The 15937-nt window shown below is 50.1% G+C and overlaps 1 protein-coding gene across 1 annotated transcript; it reads right to left on the bottom strand.

Moving 5' to 3' along the window:
* Positions 1 to 718: 718 nt before the first annotated feature.
* On the bottom strand, positions 719 to 3680 carry LOC102144397 (leukocyte immunoglobulin-like receptor subfamily A member 6). The gene is made up of 7 exons (XM_015441716.3): positions 3647 to 3680; positions 3474 to 3509; positions 3049 to 3333; positions 2602 to 2901; positions 1861 to 2157; positions 1320 to 1622; positions 719 to 1044 (listed from the first exon to the last, which is right to left on the bottom strand). The coding sequence occupies exons 1-7, from the start codon at positions 3678 to 3680 to the stop codon at positions 851 to 853; spliced, it is 1449 nt and encodes a 482-aa protein (XP_015297202.3). The 3' UTR covers positions 719 to 850.
* Positions 3681 to 15937: the final 12257 nt, after the last annotated feature.

Below are 15937 nucleotides of genomic sequence, written 5' to 3'. Positions count from 1 at the left end.
TTCAAGTGATTCTCCTGCCTTGGCCTCCCAAGTAGCTGGGACTACAGGCAAGTGCCACCACGCTCAGCTAATTTTTGTATTTTTGGTAGAGATGGAGTTTCACCATGTTGGCCAGGCTGGTCTCAAACTCCTGACTTCAGGTGACCCACCTACCTTGGCCTCCCAAAGTGCTGGGATTACAGGCATGAGCCACCGCGCCCGGTCTAAAAAATGTGTTTTTCAGAATTAGCACACCTTTGGGTTGTGACTTAAAATGCCAGTGTGATGATTCCAAGTGGTGATATTTCAGGAGAAACTACACAGATAGCATCTGATAAGGAGGGAAGGGTTCGTAGGGTAGCATCTGATAAGGAGGTGAGAAACTATACAGATAGCATCTGATAAGGAGGGAAGTGCTCGTAGGGTCCACACAGGAGGTGAGGGCATCATGGTGCATTTATCTTTTCCTGGGTGGAATCTGATCTTCTCCCATTGAATTAGCTCCTAAACCAGGTGTGGAACTCTGAACGGAAGACATGAAGACCCAATAAAGTACACCAGGAAGTGTCGCAATGAGAAATGAAGAGGACTGTGTGACATGCCATGGACCAGAGCACGCAGGTGTGCAGAGGTGTGGACCCAAGACTGCCCTGTGGGATGTAGCCTCATGTCTAAGGATGGGAAAAGAAGCAGATCCAACCAAGGAAAGTCAACATTAATGGAGAGGAAAGGTGTCACATTTTAATGGTTCTCCATGGATTACCCCAGAAAATGTCCCTGCACTCAAACATTGGTTCCTTCCTCTAGAAACGGCCAGCAGACAGTCCAGATAGCATTGCCCTAGATTTTCTTCCAGAATCTCCTGGGATCATCAGATCTGTTCCTGAGGCTTCACGACTCCGAAAGGTCCATTATCCTCTCTGTTGTTCACCTCCCGGCTGCATCTTGGGAAGCTTCTCCAGCTATGCCGAGCCTCAAATAACAGAATCCCGAGGACCACCAGGATCAAGCCAGCCACGCCCATGCGGATGAGATTCTCCACTGTGTAATCCTGGGGGTGCGAGGCTGGGGATGGTGGGCAAAGAAGTCACAGAGGTCAAGGTGGATCAGAATCAGCCTAGGATCCCTGGATGTCCACCCAGGTCACCCACCTCCCCTTCACAGGACCCAATCCTCTGTGCCAGCCCCATAACTGAGAGCATCTCCTCACACATCAGTCTCAGAGTCAGACTTGTTTTGTGATGGGCTGAGCGTATCAGCAGCTCCTGAGAACCAAAACAGAGGGAAAGAGGCTTAAGCTGAGCCTTTGAGCTCAGAGAGGACAGGGTCAGGGCCCTCACCTGAGACCACGAGCTCCAGTGGGTCACTGGGGGGAGACAGCAGATGGGGGTTGGAGCTGCGTGAGCCGTAGCACCTGTAGGTTCCCGCGTGGGCTGAGGTCACAGGACTCATGGGGAATTCAGCCTGGTGCATAGGAGCTTCGTGCTTTGATCTCTGATGCAGCGGGGGATGCGCTGCCCCCTCCTTGGTCAGAAGGAAAGTGTCCATCCACTCTTGTGATTGGCACAGCAGGGTCACCTTCTCTCCTGAGACCATCGTGGGCCACAACTGCACCGAGAGGGAGGGTCTGGCACGGATCTGTCCTGGAGAGAAGACAGATGGATGAGGGGCTGCCCCACCTTGTTCTGAGCTGAGACCTCCCCAGGCCTCTCTCTGGGACCCTCAGTCTCTGTCTCTGTTTTTTCTGAGTGTCCCCCTCCCCCCCATCCCCTGTCTCTATCTATCTCTCCTTCCCCTCCATTCCGGCCATCACCACCTGGGCTCCCCCAGCAGGGCCTGTGCAGAGCCTGGATCCCTGATTGAACCCGCTGGGCTCCTCACCTGCTATCAGGATGTCCAGGGGGTCACTGGGGGCCGACCACTCGGAGGAGAGGTTGTGTGCACCGTAGCATCTGTACTGGCCCCCGTGGGAGCCCCTCACAGGGCCCAGGGTGAAGTTGGCCTGGGAGAGCCCGGCCTGGGGCTGCTGACCAGGGCGCTGGAGAAAGGTACGTTGCCCCACCTTGTGCAGAGTGAATCTGTCATAGTCCACATCAGAGCGACACTGGAGGGTCAGATTCTCTCCAGGGGCCACGACAGGGCCCTGCAGCATCAGGAGGGAGGGCTTCCTAGACACGCCTGGAGGGAAAGAGGAGCTGGGACTCAGAGGGCTGGTTCCTCCCACGCCTGTTCCTTCTCCCGTCCTGGCCCTGCAGGTCTCACTGTCTCTCACTCTGAGTCTCTGACCCCAGGGTCTCCTTCTCACCCGGGGCTGCCTTGGAGTCATTTCCGAGGAGTGGGGTCTCCCTAGCCCTGGCCCCTGTGCCTGATCCTTCCTCCTCTCCCTGAGAGCCGGGACCTCACAGCAAACACACCGGTGCCTTCCTGAGTCCTCCCCTTCCAGGTGAGGGTGGCCGAGGCCTCCTCCTCCCATGTCAGAGCCTCCCCATGGGGTCTCCCTCACGCCTGCAGCCCGTCCGTCCACACATCACTCTGGGTCCTTTCCAGAGTCAGTCACCAGCCAGACTCCCCAAGCCTGTCAGCTGCCCCGAAAGTGGATTAGAGAAGGCCGTGGTCCCTCACCTGAGGCCAGAATCTCCAGGGGGTCACTGAGGTGGGACCACACCTGGGAGGTGTTCCTGTAGTATCCATAGCATCTGAACATCCACCTGTGGCTGGTGGTCACGGGGCCCACAGGGAACAGGGCCTGGTACCACCCACTGTGGAGCTGCCGTGAGTTTAGGGTCCAGGGGAGCCTGTGTTCTTCCTCAATCAGAACAAAATGCTGATATCCCTGCTGTGAGCCACACTGGAGGGTCACGTTCCCTCCTGAGGCCACCACAGGGCTGGGCAGGGCTGAGAGGGTGGGTTTGCTGTAGACTCCTAGGAGAGAAGGAGGCACCGTGTTTAATGGGCTCCCACCTCCCACATCATCCCCAGGGCTGGGTTGTGAGAGGGAGACGCCCCTGAGAGCCGACCCCCCTTCCTGAGGGCAGAGCCTGGGGCTGGGACCCCTGAGTGTCCTCTCACCTGTCACCACCAGCTCCAGGGGGTCACTGTGCTCTGACCAGCCTGCATGGCTGAGATAGTAACAGTGGTATCTCCTTGCATGGTGCTCTGTCATGGATGGGATGGAGTATCTGGCCTTGTTCCTTGTCTCCAGTGGGTTCATTCTGTCCCAGGGATCTGTGCTTCCCTCTTTATGCAGACGGTACTCCTGGGCCTCCAGGGTCCCCTGACACCAGATGGTCACGGGGCTCCCCTGGATGATCACAGAGCCAGGCTCAGCCCAGAGGGTGGGTTTGGGGAGGGGCCCTGGAAGGAAATCAAAGCCTGGATCCCAGGACCTTCCCCACCCGTCAGATCATCCCAGCTCCCTGCCCAGATCTGCTGTCTCCATCCCCAGCTGTCCAGGGTGAGGAGGAGGGACCTGGAAGAGCTGGGGACAGACTCACCTGCCTGCACATGGGTCCTGGGGCCCAGACTCAGCCCTGGAAGAGAGTTCCCTGTGAGAGATTTGCCCCTGAGGCCTGAGCAGGTCCTCCCCTGCCTGGGAGCTGCCTAAAGCCCTGGGATCTCTTGATAGGCCAGGGCCTGTGGGATTTCCTCTCTCCTCTTCAAATCTCACCAAAGCAGAGCAAGGCTGTGAGGGTGGGGGTCATGGCGTCTCCTTTGTCTCCTTTCAGCTTTGCAGATGGATGAACCCTCGGTGCTGGCAGGACAGAGAGACACACAGGGTGTGGCCCCTCAGAGGCTGGGTCCTTCTTATCGAGGGGGTTGTCTCATCCTCAGCCCACAGGAACAGAAACTGCCCTCCCCCGGAGCCTGGCTCTCATTTCCCCAGGGCTGAGGTGGGGGCGGGCACCAGGCTCTCTGCAGACATTTCAGAGAGAAATGGGGTCTCCCCGTCCCCGGGCCACTGTCTGCCTGATTTATCTTTATCTCACTGAGGGCCGGGACACAGCAGCAAATAGACCCGGTGCCTTCCCCAGTCAGCCCCTTTCAGGCGAGGGCGACCGTGGGCTCCTCTTCCCTCTCAGAGCCTCCCCATGGGGTCTCCCTCCCTCCTCCACCCGTCCATCGGCTCAGCCTCGCGGGGTCCTTACCACGGCAGTCGTCTCTCCAGCCCTGGAGATGCTTCAGGGAAGATGCAGGTCCACGCTGCAGGCAGACCCAGGTCAGCAGAGACGCACCTGACACCGGGCTGTGCAGCCCAGGCTGAGCTGCGTGTGGCAGTGAGAACACAGGAGAAACGCAGGGAATAAAGATAATAAAACATATGTTTTTCTGTCCCTGGAGTGTGTGTTTCTTTTCTCCCAAACAGTCCCTTTCTTTTCCCTTCAAGAACAATCCCTTCCTTTCTACCAAACTTCCCTTCTCTCTTTTTTTTTCCTTCCCTCCTTTCTTCCCTCCTTCCCTCCTTCCTTCCTTCCTTCCCTCCTTCCTTCCCTCCTTCCTTCTTTCCTTCCCTCCTTCCTTCCTTCCCTCCTTCCTTCCTTCCCTCCTTCCTTCCCTCCTTCCCTCCTTCCTTCCCTCCTTCCCTCCTTCCTTCCCTCCTTCCCTCCTTCCTTCCTTCCTTCCCTCCTTCCTTCCATCCCTCCTTCCTTCCTTCCCTCCTTCCTTCCTTCCCTCCTTCCCTCCTTCCTTCCCTCCTTCCCTCCTTTCTTCCCTCCTTCCCTCCTTTCTTCCTTCCCTCCTTCCTTCCTTCCCTCCTTCCTTCTTTCCTTCCCTCCTTCCTTCCTTCCCTCCTTCCTTCCTTCCCTCCTTCCTTCCCTCCTTCCTTCCTTCCCTCCTTCCTTCCTTCCCTCCTTCCCTCCTTCCTTCCCTCCTTCCCTCCTTCCTTCCCTCCTTCCCTCCTTCCTTCCCTCCTTCCTTCCTTCCCTCCTTCCTTCTTTCCTTCCCTCCTTCCTTCCTTCCCTCCTTCCTTCCTTCCCTCTTTCCTTCCCTCCTTCCTTCCTTCCCTCCTTCCTTCCCTCCTTCCCTCCTTCCTTCCTTCCTTCCCTCCTTCCCTCCTTCCTCCCTTCTCTCCTTCCTTCCCTCCTTCCTTCCTTCCTCCCCTTTTTCCTTCCTTCCCTCTTTCCTTTCTTCCCTCCTTCCTTCCTTCTTCCTCTTCCTCTCTCCCTCCCTCTCTCCCTCCTCCCTCCCTCCCTCCTTCCCTCCTTCTTTCCTTCCTTTCTTTTTGCAGCAGCCTCCACCCCCACCCATCCCTGAGAACAAACCTCTAAGTCATTCCTGCCTCCTCAGTGCCCCTCACTTCCTGGGCCATCCTCTGTGCCTTAATCCACGTTTGAGGTTTTTGGAGCAATTACATTAGGTTTAAGCTCTGATTTCGGACGCTGGGTTGGGAGATGACTTTTATTTAGTTCCTGATTATCATCCCCTGCCTGTGTGACCTTGGGCAGTAATATCCCATCCTTGAGCCTCAGTTTCCTCGTTTGGAGCCTGTTGTCATGAACCCCACTCATCACAGTGGCCGTGGAGGGCAGCGGTGCCCAGGACAAGGGAGTGGCTCAGTCTCAGCCATGGTGAATTTCCAGACGAGTTAAGACAGGAGGGTTAGGACGGGAGAGGATCCTGATGTTGGGCTCCACCGTGGAGCATTGATGCTGCCATCAAGAGCCCACATTGGCTTTGAACACCGAGAAACCTACGTACGATATTTCCGAATCATGTAGTCACGGTCTTACGTAGAAAAAGTTAAATAACAAATTCCTGAAATAGACAGGGTGCCATAAGACAGATCATCGACCAGAGCTGAGGGACCACTGATGCCTGGGACCACCCAGGGCGCATTAGCGGGGGAGATTTCCACCTCTGTGTGGCACAGAAGAGGAACCCCAGGTCCTCACAGGCACAAAGGAGTCAGGGCTCTGGGTGAGGCTGGAAACTGTGGTTCCTCCTCCCCTGTGTGCATGGACAGGCGCTGGAATATCGCTGCTCATTGACCTGGGTCCAGGGTCCACACTGGATCATCTCCCTTTTTTGTGTGAAACAGATTCACTGTAACATGGTCAGATATGGGCGTCTGTCCCACGTGTGAGTGTGAGGTTCACACTAGACCCTCCCGTGCTGGGCAAGACCCTAAGCAGATGATATATTTGGAGAAGTAGAGGTCATGCAGCAGGGACAGCTGGAACAATCCTCTTTTTCAGTCTGACTCCCAGGAGAGCACTAAGAACTACCTTGCATGGACAGTTAGGTGTGTAAGAAATGAACCATTCAACAAACACGGACAGCAAAGAGTAACCCCCGTAATGATGAGAAGCACCACCAATGGCAACCTATTGACTCATTAAGGTTTATTATGTATTTTCAGATAGCTAGAAAAGAGGATTTTGAATGTTTTCAACACAAAGAAACGATAAATGTTTGAAATGGCGGATATGTTAATTACCCTTATATAACCATTACATTATATACACGTGTTGCAATATCAACTCCATACCCTACAAATATATACGATTATTGTGTGTCAATTAAAAGTTATAATAAAAAGACACACTTCATCCCAGCACTCTGGGAGGCCAAGGCAAGCGGATCACTTGAGTCCAGGAGTTCTAGCTATTTGAAAATATACAATAAACTCAAAACCACGATGAAATACCATCTCATGCCAGTTAGAATGACCATCATTAAAAAGTCAGGAAACAACAGGTGCTGGAGAGGATGTGGAGAAATAGGAACACTTTTACACTGTTAGTGGGAGTCTAAATTAGTTCAACCATTGTGGAAGACAGTGTGGCGATTCCTTAAGGATCTAGAACTAGAAATACCATTTGACCCAGCCATCCCATTCCTGGGTATATACCCAAAGGATTATAAATCATGCTGCTATAAAGATACATGCACACATACGTTTACTGTGGCACTATTCACAATAGCAAAGACTTGGAACCAACCCAAATGTCCATCAATGACAGACTGGATTAGGAAAATGTGGCACATACACACCATGGAATACTATGCAGCCATAAAAAAGGATAAGTTTATGTCCTTTGCAGGGACATGGATGAAGTTGGAAACCATAATTCTCAGCAAACTATCGCAAGGACAGGAAACCAAACACCGCATGTTCTCACTAATATGTGGGAGGTGAATCATGAGAACACATGGACACAGGGTGGGGAACATCACACACCGGGGCCTGTCGGGGGTGGGGGGCTGGGGGAGAGAGAGTATTAGGAGAAATACCTAATGTAAATCACGAGTTGATGGGTGCAGCAAACCAACATGGCACACGCATACCTATGTAACAAACCTGCACGTGCTACACATGTACCCTAGAACTTAAAGTCTAATAAAAAATAAAATTAAAAAAAGAAAATATACAATAAGTTATTGTTAATTATAGTCACCTTACAGTGCTATAGGATACAAGAACTTATTTCCTCCATCTAGCTGTAACTCTGTATCCTTTAACCAGCCTTTCCCTGCCCCTCTCCCCACCGTTCCCAGCCTCTAGTTACCACAACTCTGCTCTCTGCTTCTTAGATCGACTGTTTTAACTCCCCCAGATGAGTAAGAACGTGCTATGTCTTTCTATGCTTGGCTTGTCTCACTTAATAGAATGGTCCCTCCAGGCTCATCCACGTTGCCACAAAGGACAGGATTTCATTGTTTTAAATGACTGGATAATATTCCATTGTGTAGATGTCCCACGTTTTCCTTGTCCACTCATCTGTACGTGGACACTTAGGTTGTTTCCAAATCTTGGTTATTGTGAATAGTGCTGCAATAAACACAGGGGTGAAGCTATCCTTTCAATATACTGACTTCCTTTCCTTTTGCTCTATACCCAGAACTGGGATGGCTGGGTCGTAGGGTGGTTCTCTTTTTAGTTTTACGAGGAACCTACGTGCTGTTTCCTGTAATGACCACACTCCTCCTCGTTCCCTTCAACAGTGCACGAGGGTCCCCTTTTCTCTGCGTCCTAGCCACCACTGGTTATTTTTTGTCTTTTTGATAACGGCCATTCTAAGCGGTGATAAGGAAGTGCTGGGAAGGGAAGGGTGGAGTCCCTTTAAATCATACAGAAGGGGGAAGGGAAGTGCTGGTCAGAGGAGGGAGTGGTCCCTGACTAAGGCTCCACCCTCACAGACCTAGGTGAGGATGAGCATTTCCTGCCCAAATGTTGCATTTCCCAAGACCACCCTGGGCTGCCACGCCCCCATCCTGTGCCTAGAAAACCCCCTGAGACCCTAGCACACAGACACACAGACGGCTGCACTTTGACAGGAGTACCTCGTGGAGGAACACATGGGTGGCTGGATGGGGAGAGGAAGGCGCTGGCAGGCACCGGCACACCATCAGGCCACTGACCAGCAGAACGACAGGAGTTTGGCCAGGGCAGTGGGAGGGGAGCCAGGGCAGTGGGAGGGGAGCCTGGGCAGTGGGAGGGGAGCCAGGGCAGTGGGAGGGGGGCCAGGGCAGTGGGAGGGGAGCCTGGGCAGTGGGAGGGGAGCCAGGGCAGTGGGAGGGGGGCCAGGGCAGTGGGAGGGGAGCCTGGGCAGTGGGAGGGGGGCCAGGGCAGTGGGAGGGGGGCCAGGGCAGTGGGAGGGGAGCCAGGGCAGTGGGAGGGGGGCCAGGGCAGTGGGAGGGGAGCCTGGGCAGTGGGAGGGGGGCCAGGGCAGTGGGAGGGGGGCCAGGGCAGTGGGAGGGGGGCCAGGGCAGTGGGAGGGGAGCCAGGGCAGTGGGAGGGGAGCCAGGGCAGTGGGAGGGGAGCCAGGGCAGTGGGAGGGGAGCCTGGGCAGTGGGAGGGGAGCCTGGGCAGTGGGAGGGGAGCCTGGGCTGCTGAACAGCCTGACTCCAGGGAAAACCATCTCCCTGCTGGCTCCCCCATCTGCTGAGAGCTTCTACCGCTCAGGAAAACCTTGCACTCGTTCTCCGAGCCCACATGTGATCTGATTCTGGTACACCAAGGCAAGCAGCCTGGGATACAGAAAGCCCTCTGTGCTTGCGATAAGGTGGGGCGTCTGACTGAGCCGATTAACACAAGCTGTCTGCGGACGGCCGAACTGAAAGAGCACACGGTAACACTCGGCCACTGGGGCTTCAGGAGCTGCGAACACTCACCCCTAGACACTGCCGTGGGGTCACAGCCTCACAGCCTGCCCTTCTCTGTGCTCCCCTGGAGGTTTGAGCAGCAGGTACTGAAGGAGCCAGTTACACTCCCATTGCATGCCCTGTGAGGGGGACAAGGGACACAAGTTAAACCAGATGAGAGGCTCTGGCCCCCTAGTCGTTCGCAGGGCAATTTTCTGACCTAATCTGAGTAGGGAAACGCTTCTGACCCTATAAGTGGGGTGGAGACACCAACACGTCCCAGCCCATGGTTGACTTGGGGCTCTCTTGACGTGGGTAAGTGTGTGCTCAAGTGCACGTGCCTCTGTGAGTGTGTGCAAATGTATGCATGTGTGAGTGTGTGTATGCGTGTAGATTACTGTGTGCATGTGTGTGCATGTGTTTGTAGGTGTGATAAGTGGAGTCAGCTCTCTGCCTTCACCCAGCCACACTTTTCCCAGTCATCTCCCTCATTTATCTCAGACACACACACTCCTTCAGAAAACACTGGCACCCGTCAGGAAGCTGCTCTGCCACCCGGGCCATAGAGTCCAGCGGATCTGATGGTGCTTAAAGTGTCGACAGCAGTTAGAGATCCTGTATGGTCCCTTTGGCAGAAACCTATAGGTGGATTGCAGCAGAGGCCCTTAGGATTTTGTAGCAAACCTCTATCATCCTTCAGAGATAACTAGTCTCTTTGGAAAAGCAGCTTTTCATCTGTTACTGAGCCTTGGTAGAAAGTGAACGCTTAAGCATGGGTCACCAAGTTACCATGCAACAAGAAATGGGTGTTAACTGACCCACCAAACCATGAACTTGGATGTGCACAGTGACACTCAATTATCAGCTGTATCAGGTACTGTGAGAGCTTACCTGACTTTTGATTCTTATGAGGGTGCTTTATTCATGTAGATAGCTGCTACACTGGTGTCTGTGTATGTGTGTGGTGGGGTGGGGAATAAAAACATTCTTTTTTATGTATTCATTTATTTTTTGAGACAGGGTCTCGTTCTGTCACCCGGGTTGGAGTGCAGTGCCATGATCTCAGCTCACTGCAAGCTCCACCTCCCAGGTTCAAGTGATTCTCCCTCCTCAGCCTCCTAAGGCATGCACCACTATGCCTGGCTAATTTTTTGTATTTTTAGTAGAGATGGGGTTTCCCCATGTTGACCAGGCTGGTCTTGAAGTACTAGCCTTAAGTGCTCCGCCCACCTCAGCCTTCCAAAGGGTTGGGATTACAGGCATAAGCCACCTGTTACATTTCTACCCCACCTGTTGTTTAGCCATTCATCCATCCATGGATATTTGGGCAGTTTCCACTTTTAATTATTGTAAATAATGATGATATGAACATGTGTCTGTGAATATCACTTCAAGTCCATGCTTTGATTTCCTTTTTATACATACCCGGAAATTAAATCGAAGATCATATGGTAATTCTATGCTTCAATTTTTCAGAAGCCATTATACATTTGGGAAATTATTTACAGCCTGTTCATTGTTTGGTAGTTTCATAAGCAATATGGGCCGGGCACAGTGGCTCATGCCTATAATCCCAGCACTTTGGGAGGCCGAGGCAGGCGGACCTCCTGAGGTCAGGAGTTCAAGACCAGCCTGGCCAACATGGTGAAACCCCATCTCTACTAAAAATACAAAAATTAGCCAGGCGTGGTGGTGTGTACCTGTAATCCCAGCTACTCGGGAGGCTGAGGCAGGAGAATCGCTTGAACCCGGCAGTCAGAGGTTGCAGTGAGCTGAGATCACGCCACTGCACCCCAGCCTGGGCAACAAGAGAGAGACTTGGTCTCAAAAAAATAAAAATAAAAATAAAGCACATGAAGCCACTGTTATTATTATTTTTATTCAGTAATGAATCCCAAAGTCCTGTCACGCTGACTGGCATAATGCAAGAGGCTACATATATTGAGAAAGAAAGTGATTAAATAAATGATGCAATGTTGTAGAGGAAACTTAGAGCCCAGATACCATATCTGGAGCCTTTGTCTTCCTCGTCCAGTAGGCAAAGCAGAACTGTGAGACTCGAGTGTCCGTGACAATGAACACAAAGGGGCTGAATGTCGGGAATCCTCCAGATAGCAGGAAAGAGATGCTCCTTAGCCAATGGCTTGGGTTCTGAATCTGGGTTATCAAATATGATAAAATAGAAATGAGAGCATGAAAGGAGACAAACATACTCACCCAGATCAGAATAACGTATGTGGCTCTAGTTTCATGAGAAGTTCTGGGGAAGAGGCTGTGGCTGCGAATATGTTGGACTCCGCTTATACTGATACAGAACAAAAATCACAGAGCAGCTGGTCCAGACCATGAAGGCCAAAGACTACCATCCGTGAAAGAGAAAATGACTGCAATTCCTGAGAATATAAATGTCCTTGAAGTGGGTGTGAAACAGTACCTCTATATATTTTTCATACTTATGTTTTTGCTATTTGTTGGGACAGTTACATACTTTGCAATATTGATGTTTAATACAAGATGCAAGATCCAGCAGATAAAACAGCTGAAAACAATAAACTCTGGGGATCTAATTAGGAGTTCCACCTTCCCAGAGATACTGGGATGAAGCTTCATGGTCTGGAAGCCACTGAGGAGGCAGGTGGTGCTGAGGGAAACCCCTCTGGCCACTCTGTGTAGATAGAAGACAAGTTTACATCCAGCCTCATCCAGGAAGGATTTCAATCCAGAAGCCGCCATGGTCTGAGGGATCCCCTTTGGAGAAAAGAACCAGGTTGTTTGCTAAGACCAGCTGGGTAAGAATCAGGTCTCTGGGTCTCACTATCGGTGCAGTGATACAAGTAAAACTAAAAAAGTAAAAGACTAAAGAATTTCCAAGGATTCCAGCAGCAGTCTGAATGAGAAAGGCAATACCCCGATTTACGTTAACAGAGACCAATCCATCCATTCAGAGACGATGTTGATGTTTGACTTTATTTGAATCTGAGGAATCGACAGATTGAAAAAGAAAATTTGGTTATGCTCATTGCATTCAGAAAATTCCTTTTCTCACAAAACCCATTATTCAGAATAAATGTAAACATTAAGAACAAGTCTTTTTACAAGTACAGAACTGTTTTTTGTAGAATTATTGTCTGTAACACCATAATGACTGCAACCCACTCAACTTCAGTCGAAGGCCCCTGTGCAGCCTCACAGTGGGGCACTGGGCAAGTGTGGACATGATGAGGAATTTTTATTGATGATTGACAAGGACATGTAATTATAAGACGTTTGGAAAGAAAAAAAGAGTCAGAAGGTCATGTGAAATCAGCTTTACTTTTCTAAGAACCAGAGATAAATTGTACATTGGGATGCATCTGTGTGATTGTGTGTCTATATCTATATTTTTATGTAGATAATTGAAAAAGAATGAAAAGAGTAGCATAGGATCAAAAGTATACAATGTGGGCCAGGCGTGGTGGCTCACGACTGTAATCTCAGCATTTTGGGAGGCCAAGGCTGGTGGATCACGAGGTCGGGAGATCGAGACCATCCTGGCTAACGTGGTGAAATCCCGTCTCTACTAAAAAAATACAAAAAAATTAGCCGGGCGAGGTGGCGGGCGCCTGTAGTCCTACCTACTCGGGAGGCTGAGGCAGGAGAATGGAGTGAACCCGGGAGGCGGAGCTTGCAGTGAACCGAGATCGCGCCACTGCACTCCAGCCTGGGCAACAGAGAGAGACCCCATCTTGGGGAAAAAAAAAAAATTGCCTGTATTGGATCAATATTAGAGTCGAGAAAGATGGATATTCGACAATAACAAAAATTACAAAAATTAATAGAATATCCAATATGTTATAGGATGATACATGCCTTGTGAGCAAAATAATAATGAAATAATAGCAGAGAGCTCCCCCGAGCAAGAAGAAATTCTTCCAGCAGATTGTCTTCGGATTTTTTAGTTTCCTACAACTCTTTCCTAAGTCTCCAGGATACTCTCCTGTCCTGCAGATTGTGAACTCAGCAAGCTCCTACAATCACATGAGCCAATTCCTAGATAAATGAATAGATAACTAAATAGATAGATAGATAGAAACATAGGTAGATAGATACATAGATAGATACGTAGATGTACAGACAGACACATAAATAAACATTCTGTTGCTTCAATTTCTCTGGAGAACGCTTGAAAAACATCATTTTGGTCCCAGAGATGATTCCAAAGGAACAGCATTTTTCAGGATGAGTTTTCTGAAATTGGCTTTCTAACTCGATTTGATTTAAAAACATTAATAACTCCATTTCTAGCAGCATTGGCAGTCCATAACATGATGTGGCTGTAGGGATACACCAAATGTCATCATGGGAAACTCCTAACGAACAGTTAGAAGAATCTGAGTGATCACGTACATAATACCTTTGAATGTTTTTGAAAATTCATACGCATGGTGAAATTGGCTGGGTTGTCACTGGACAAAGTTGGGAAAAGAAGAGTATGAGTTAAAAGATTTGAATCTTCAGTTCAGGTGCAAACATAAATGACACAAGTCTTCTCTATCTGCCCTAAAAGATACTCATCGTTTGTAGCCACAGGACTGAGGCTTTTGAAAAATCAAATCCAGGGCCGGGCACAGTGGCTCACGCCTGTCATCCCAGCACTTTGGGAGGCCAAGGTGGACAGATCACCTGAGGTCAGGAGTTCGAGACAAGCCTGGCCAACTTGGCAAAACCTCGACTCTACTAAAAATACAAAAATTAACCAGGTGTGGTGGCAGGTGCCTGTAATCCCAGCTACTCAAGAGGCTGAGGCAGGAGAATCGCTTAAACTCGGGAGGCAGAGGTTGCAGTGAGTTGAAATCGCGCCACTGCACTCCAGCCTGGGGGGACAAGAGCGAGACCCTGTCTCAAAAAAAAAAAAAAAGAAAAGAAAAGAAAAATCAAACCCAGAAACTCATGCTTCAAGTGGCTAAATTACAATACAAATGGAATTCTCAGTCTCAAAGCGTGTCTACTTCAAGGGCCTTGATTGGGAAGGTGTGGAATCTTGGCATTTGGAATAGGGATGTGTGAAAGACCCTGATGAAGGTAAGGACAGTGAACTCCTTGATTCTGCTCTCTGTTCTTTGACAATGGAAGTGTTCTCTCCCCCTGCATCTGAGGAGATTAACCCTGCACTGTCTGAGAAAACAGTAATGGCCCCCCTGGAGGCAGTTGCCAGGCAAGCCAGTGCTAGTTTTCCTCAGGATCCACCCCCGCTACCCATCTTTGCTTCTAAGCCATAGGTTCAGTGTGTGATCCATGAGGAAATGTGCTACACTCCAAAGTGATTACTAAGTTTTTCTGATTTATGCACATAGAAATCTAGGGAACCTGTGTGCAAATGGACATTAAGGGTGTTGGACAATGGTGAAAGGAAGATAAAGTTGAGCGAGGCCAGTGTTATTAATATGGACCTACTAAGGAGAGATCCTGCATTTAATGTTGTGTCTCAGAGAGCTAGACATGGCTCTAACAGTTTGTCTGGTTCATTGGCTAAAACATGGAACAAAAGTTGGCCCACAGTAAGGGGGCCATATTGTACTCATAATGTACACTCCTAGAGAAATAAATAAATAGATACATAGACAGAGGATAGGTATACACATAAATAAACATCTGGTTAGTTCCATTTCTCCGAAGAACTCTTGCAAGAACAGATTTTAGTTTAAGGGATAATCGCACTCAAACCTTATTGCACTCATAATATACACTCATAAGCAACCGAGGAAACTAAGTATTCTGTGTGACCAAGGAAGTTCCAGGATGCTTCCATCTTGGCTTCCTCTCTGCCTACCCTGGTGTAGAGTACAAAAATAATTGTCTATCTAAATAGCAACATTCCAAGGTCCAACTAGACGTCATCTACCTCTTGAGCTTCCCCACATCCTGTTCAATTTTGGCTCCTACTCAAGGTCTTCAACACACCTGGCCCGTATCTAGACACCCTTCCTATTTCCTCTATCAGGACCCAGCCACGGGAGAGTGGCTCTTGTAGTCGCTGTCCACAGCACTGACTGGGATGTTGCCTTGAATCTAGTTTCAGCACCATGGTCAGAGTCCAGGAGGCAACACGGCTTCCCACTGTTTTCTGGTGTTAGCTGATACATTTGTATAAGCTGGGCCCCCTTTTAGAGACTCCTAAATAGAGATTCCCCAAAGGAGTCTAATAAATATTTAGCGAATGCATCAGAATAAATTGGAAAAAGACACATCCACTCCATGAATTCTGAATAGGAAAGGAATTCAGAAGCTTAAGAGATTGGCCGCTCACCCAGCAGGACAGCCACTAGCATGGCCCAGGGTGGCATCTAAAGTTGGTTCTTCCTCATCCACCTCAGGTCATCTCTTTCCAGATCAGGTTCAGAAAACCAGTTTATAGGGTATTGACTAACAAGCAACAGGCTTGGGGACGGACACGGTGGTTCACGCCTGTAATCCCAGCACTCTGGGGGGCCAAGGTGGGAGGATCACGAAGTCAGGAGATCAAGACCATCCTGGCTAATACGGTGAAACCCTGTCTTCACTAAATATAAAAAATAAAAAATAATTAGCCAGGCGTGGTGACGGGCGCCTGTAGTCCCAGCTACTTGGGAGGCTGAGGCAGGAGAATGCCGTGAACCCGGGAGACAGAGCTTGTAGTGAGCTGAGATCGCGCCACTGCACTTTACATAAGATAAACATAGACATAATTGGGCGGGGGAACGATCCGATATGCATTTGAGTCTGATGAGCCAGGGAGACTGTACCTGGAAAGATAAGTTGTCAATATACATTGCCGTGGTGAAATTTTAACAGCTCACTAGGAATCTTCTTGTGGGCAAAATGTGGGGGAGGCGTGTAGCTTTTCATCTTGTAGCCATCT

This window comes from Macaca fascicularis, chromosome 19 (assembly GCF_037993035.2).
Source record: "Macaca fascicularis isolate 582-1 chromosome 19, T2T-MFA8v1.1".
Taxonomy (NCBI): domain Eukaryota; kingdom Metazoa; phylum Chordata; class Mammalia; order Primates; family Cercopithecidae; genus Macaca; species Macaca fascicularis.
This window is presented reverse-complemented; position numbering and strand designations above follow the sequence as displayed.

Coding starts and splice junctions, on each gene's coding strand:
- LOC102144397 (XM_015441716.3), bottom strand. CDS start 3,680: ATGACCCCCACCCTCACAGCCTTGCTCTGCTTTG. Junction 2,158..2,601: donor CCTGGAGATTCTGGCCTCAG/GTGAGGGACCAC, acceptor CTTTCCCTCCAG/GCGTGTCTAGGAAGCCCTCC. Junction 1,623..1,860: donor CCTGGACATCCTGATAGCAG/GTGAGGAGCCCA, acceptor TCTTCTCTCCAG/GACAGATCCGTGCCAGACCC.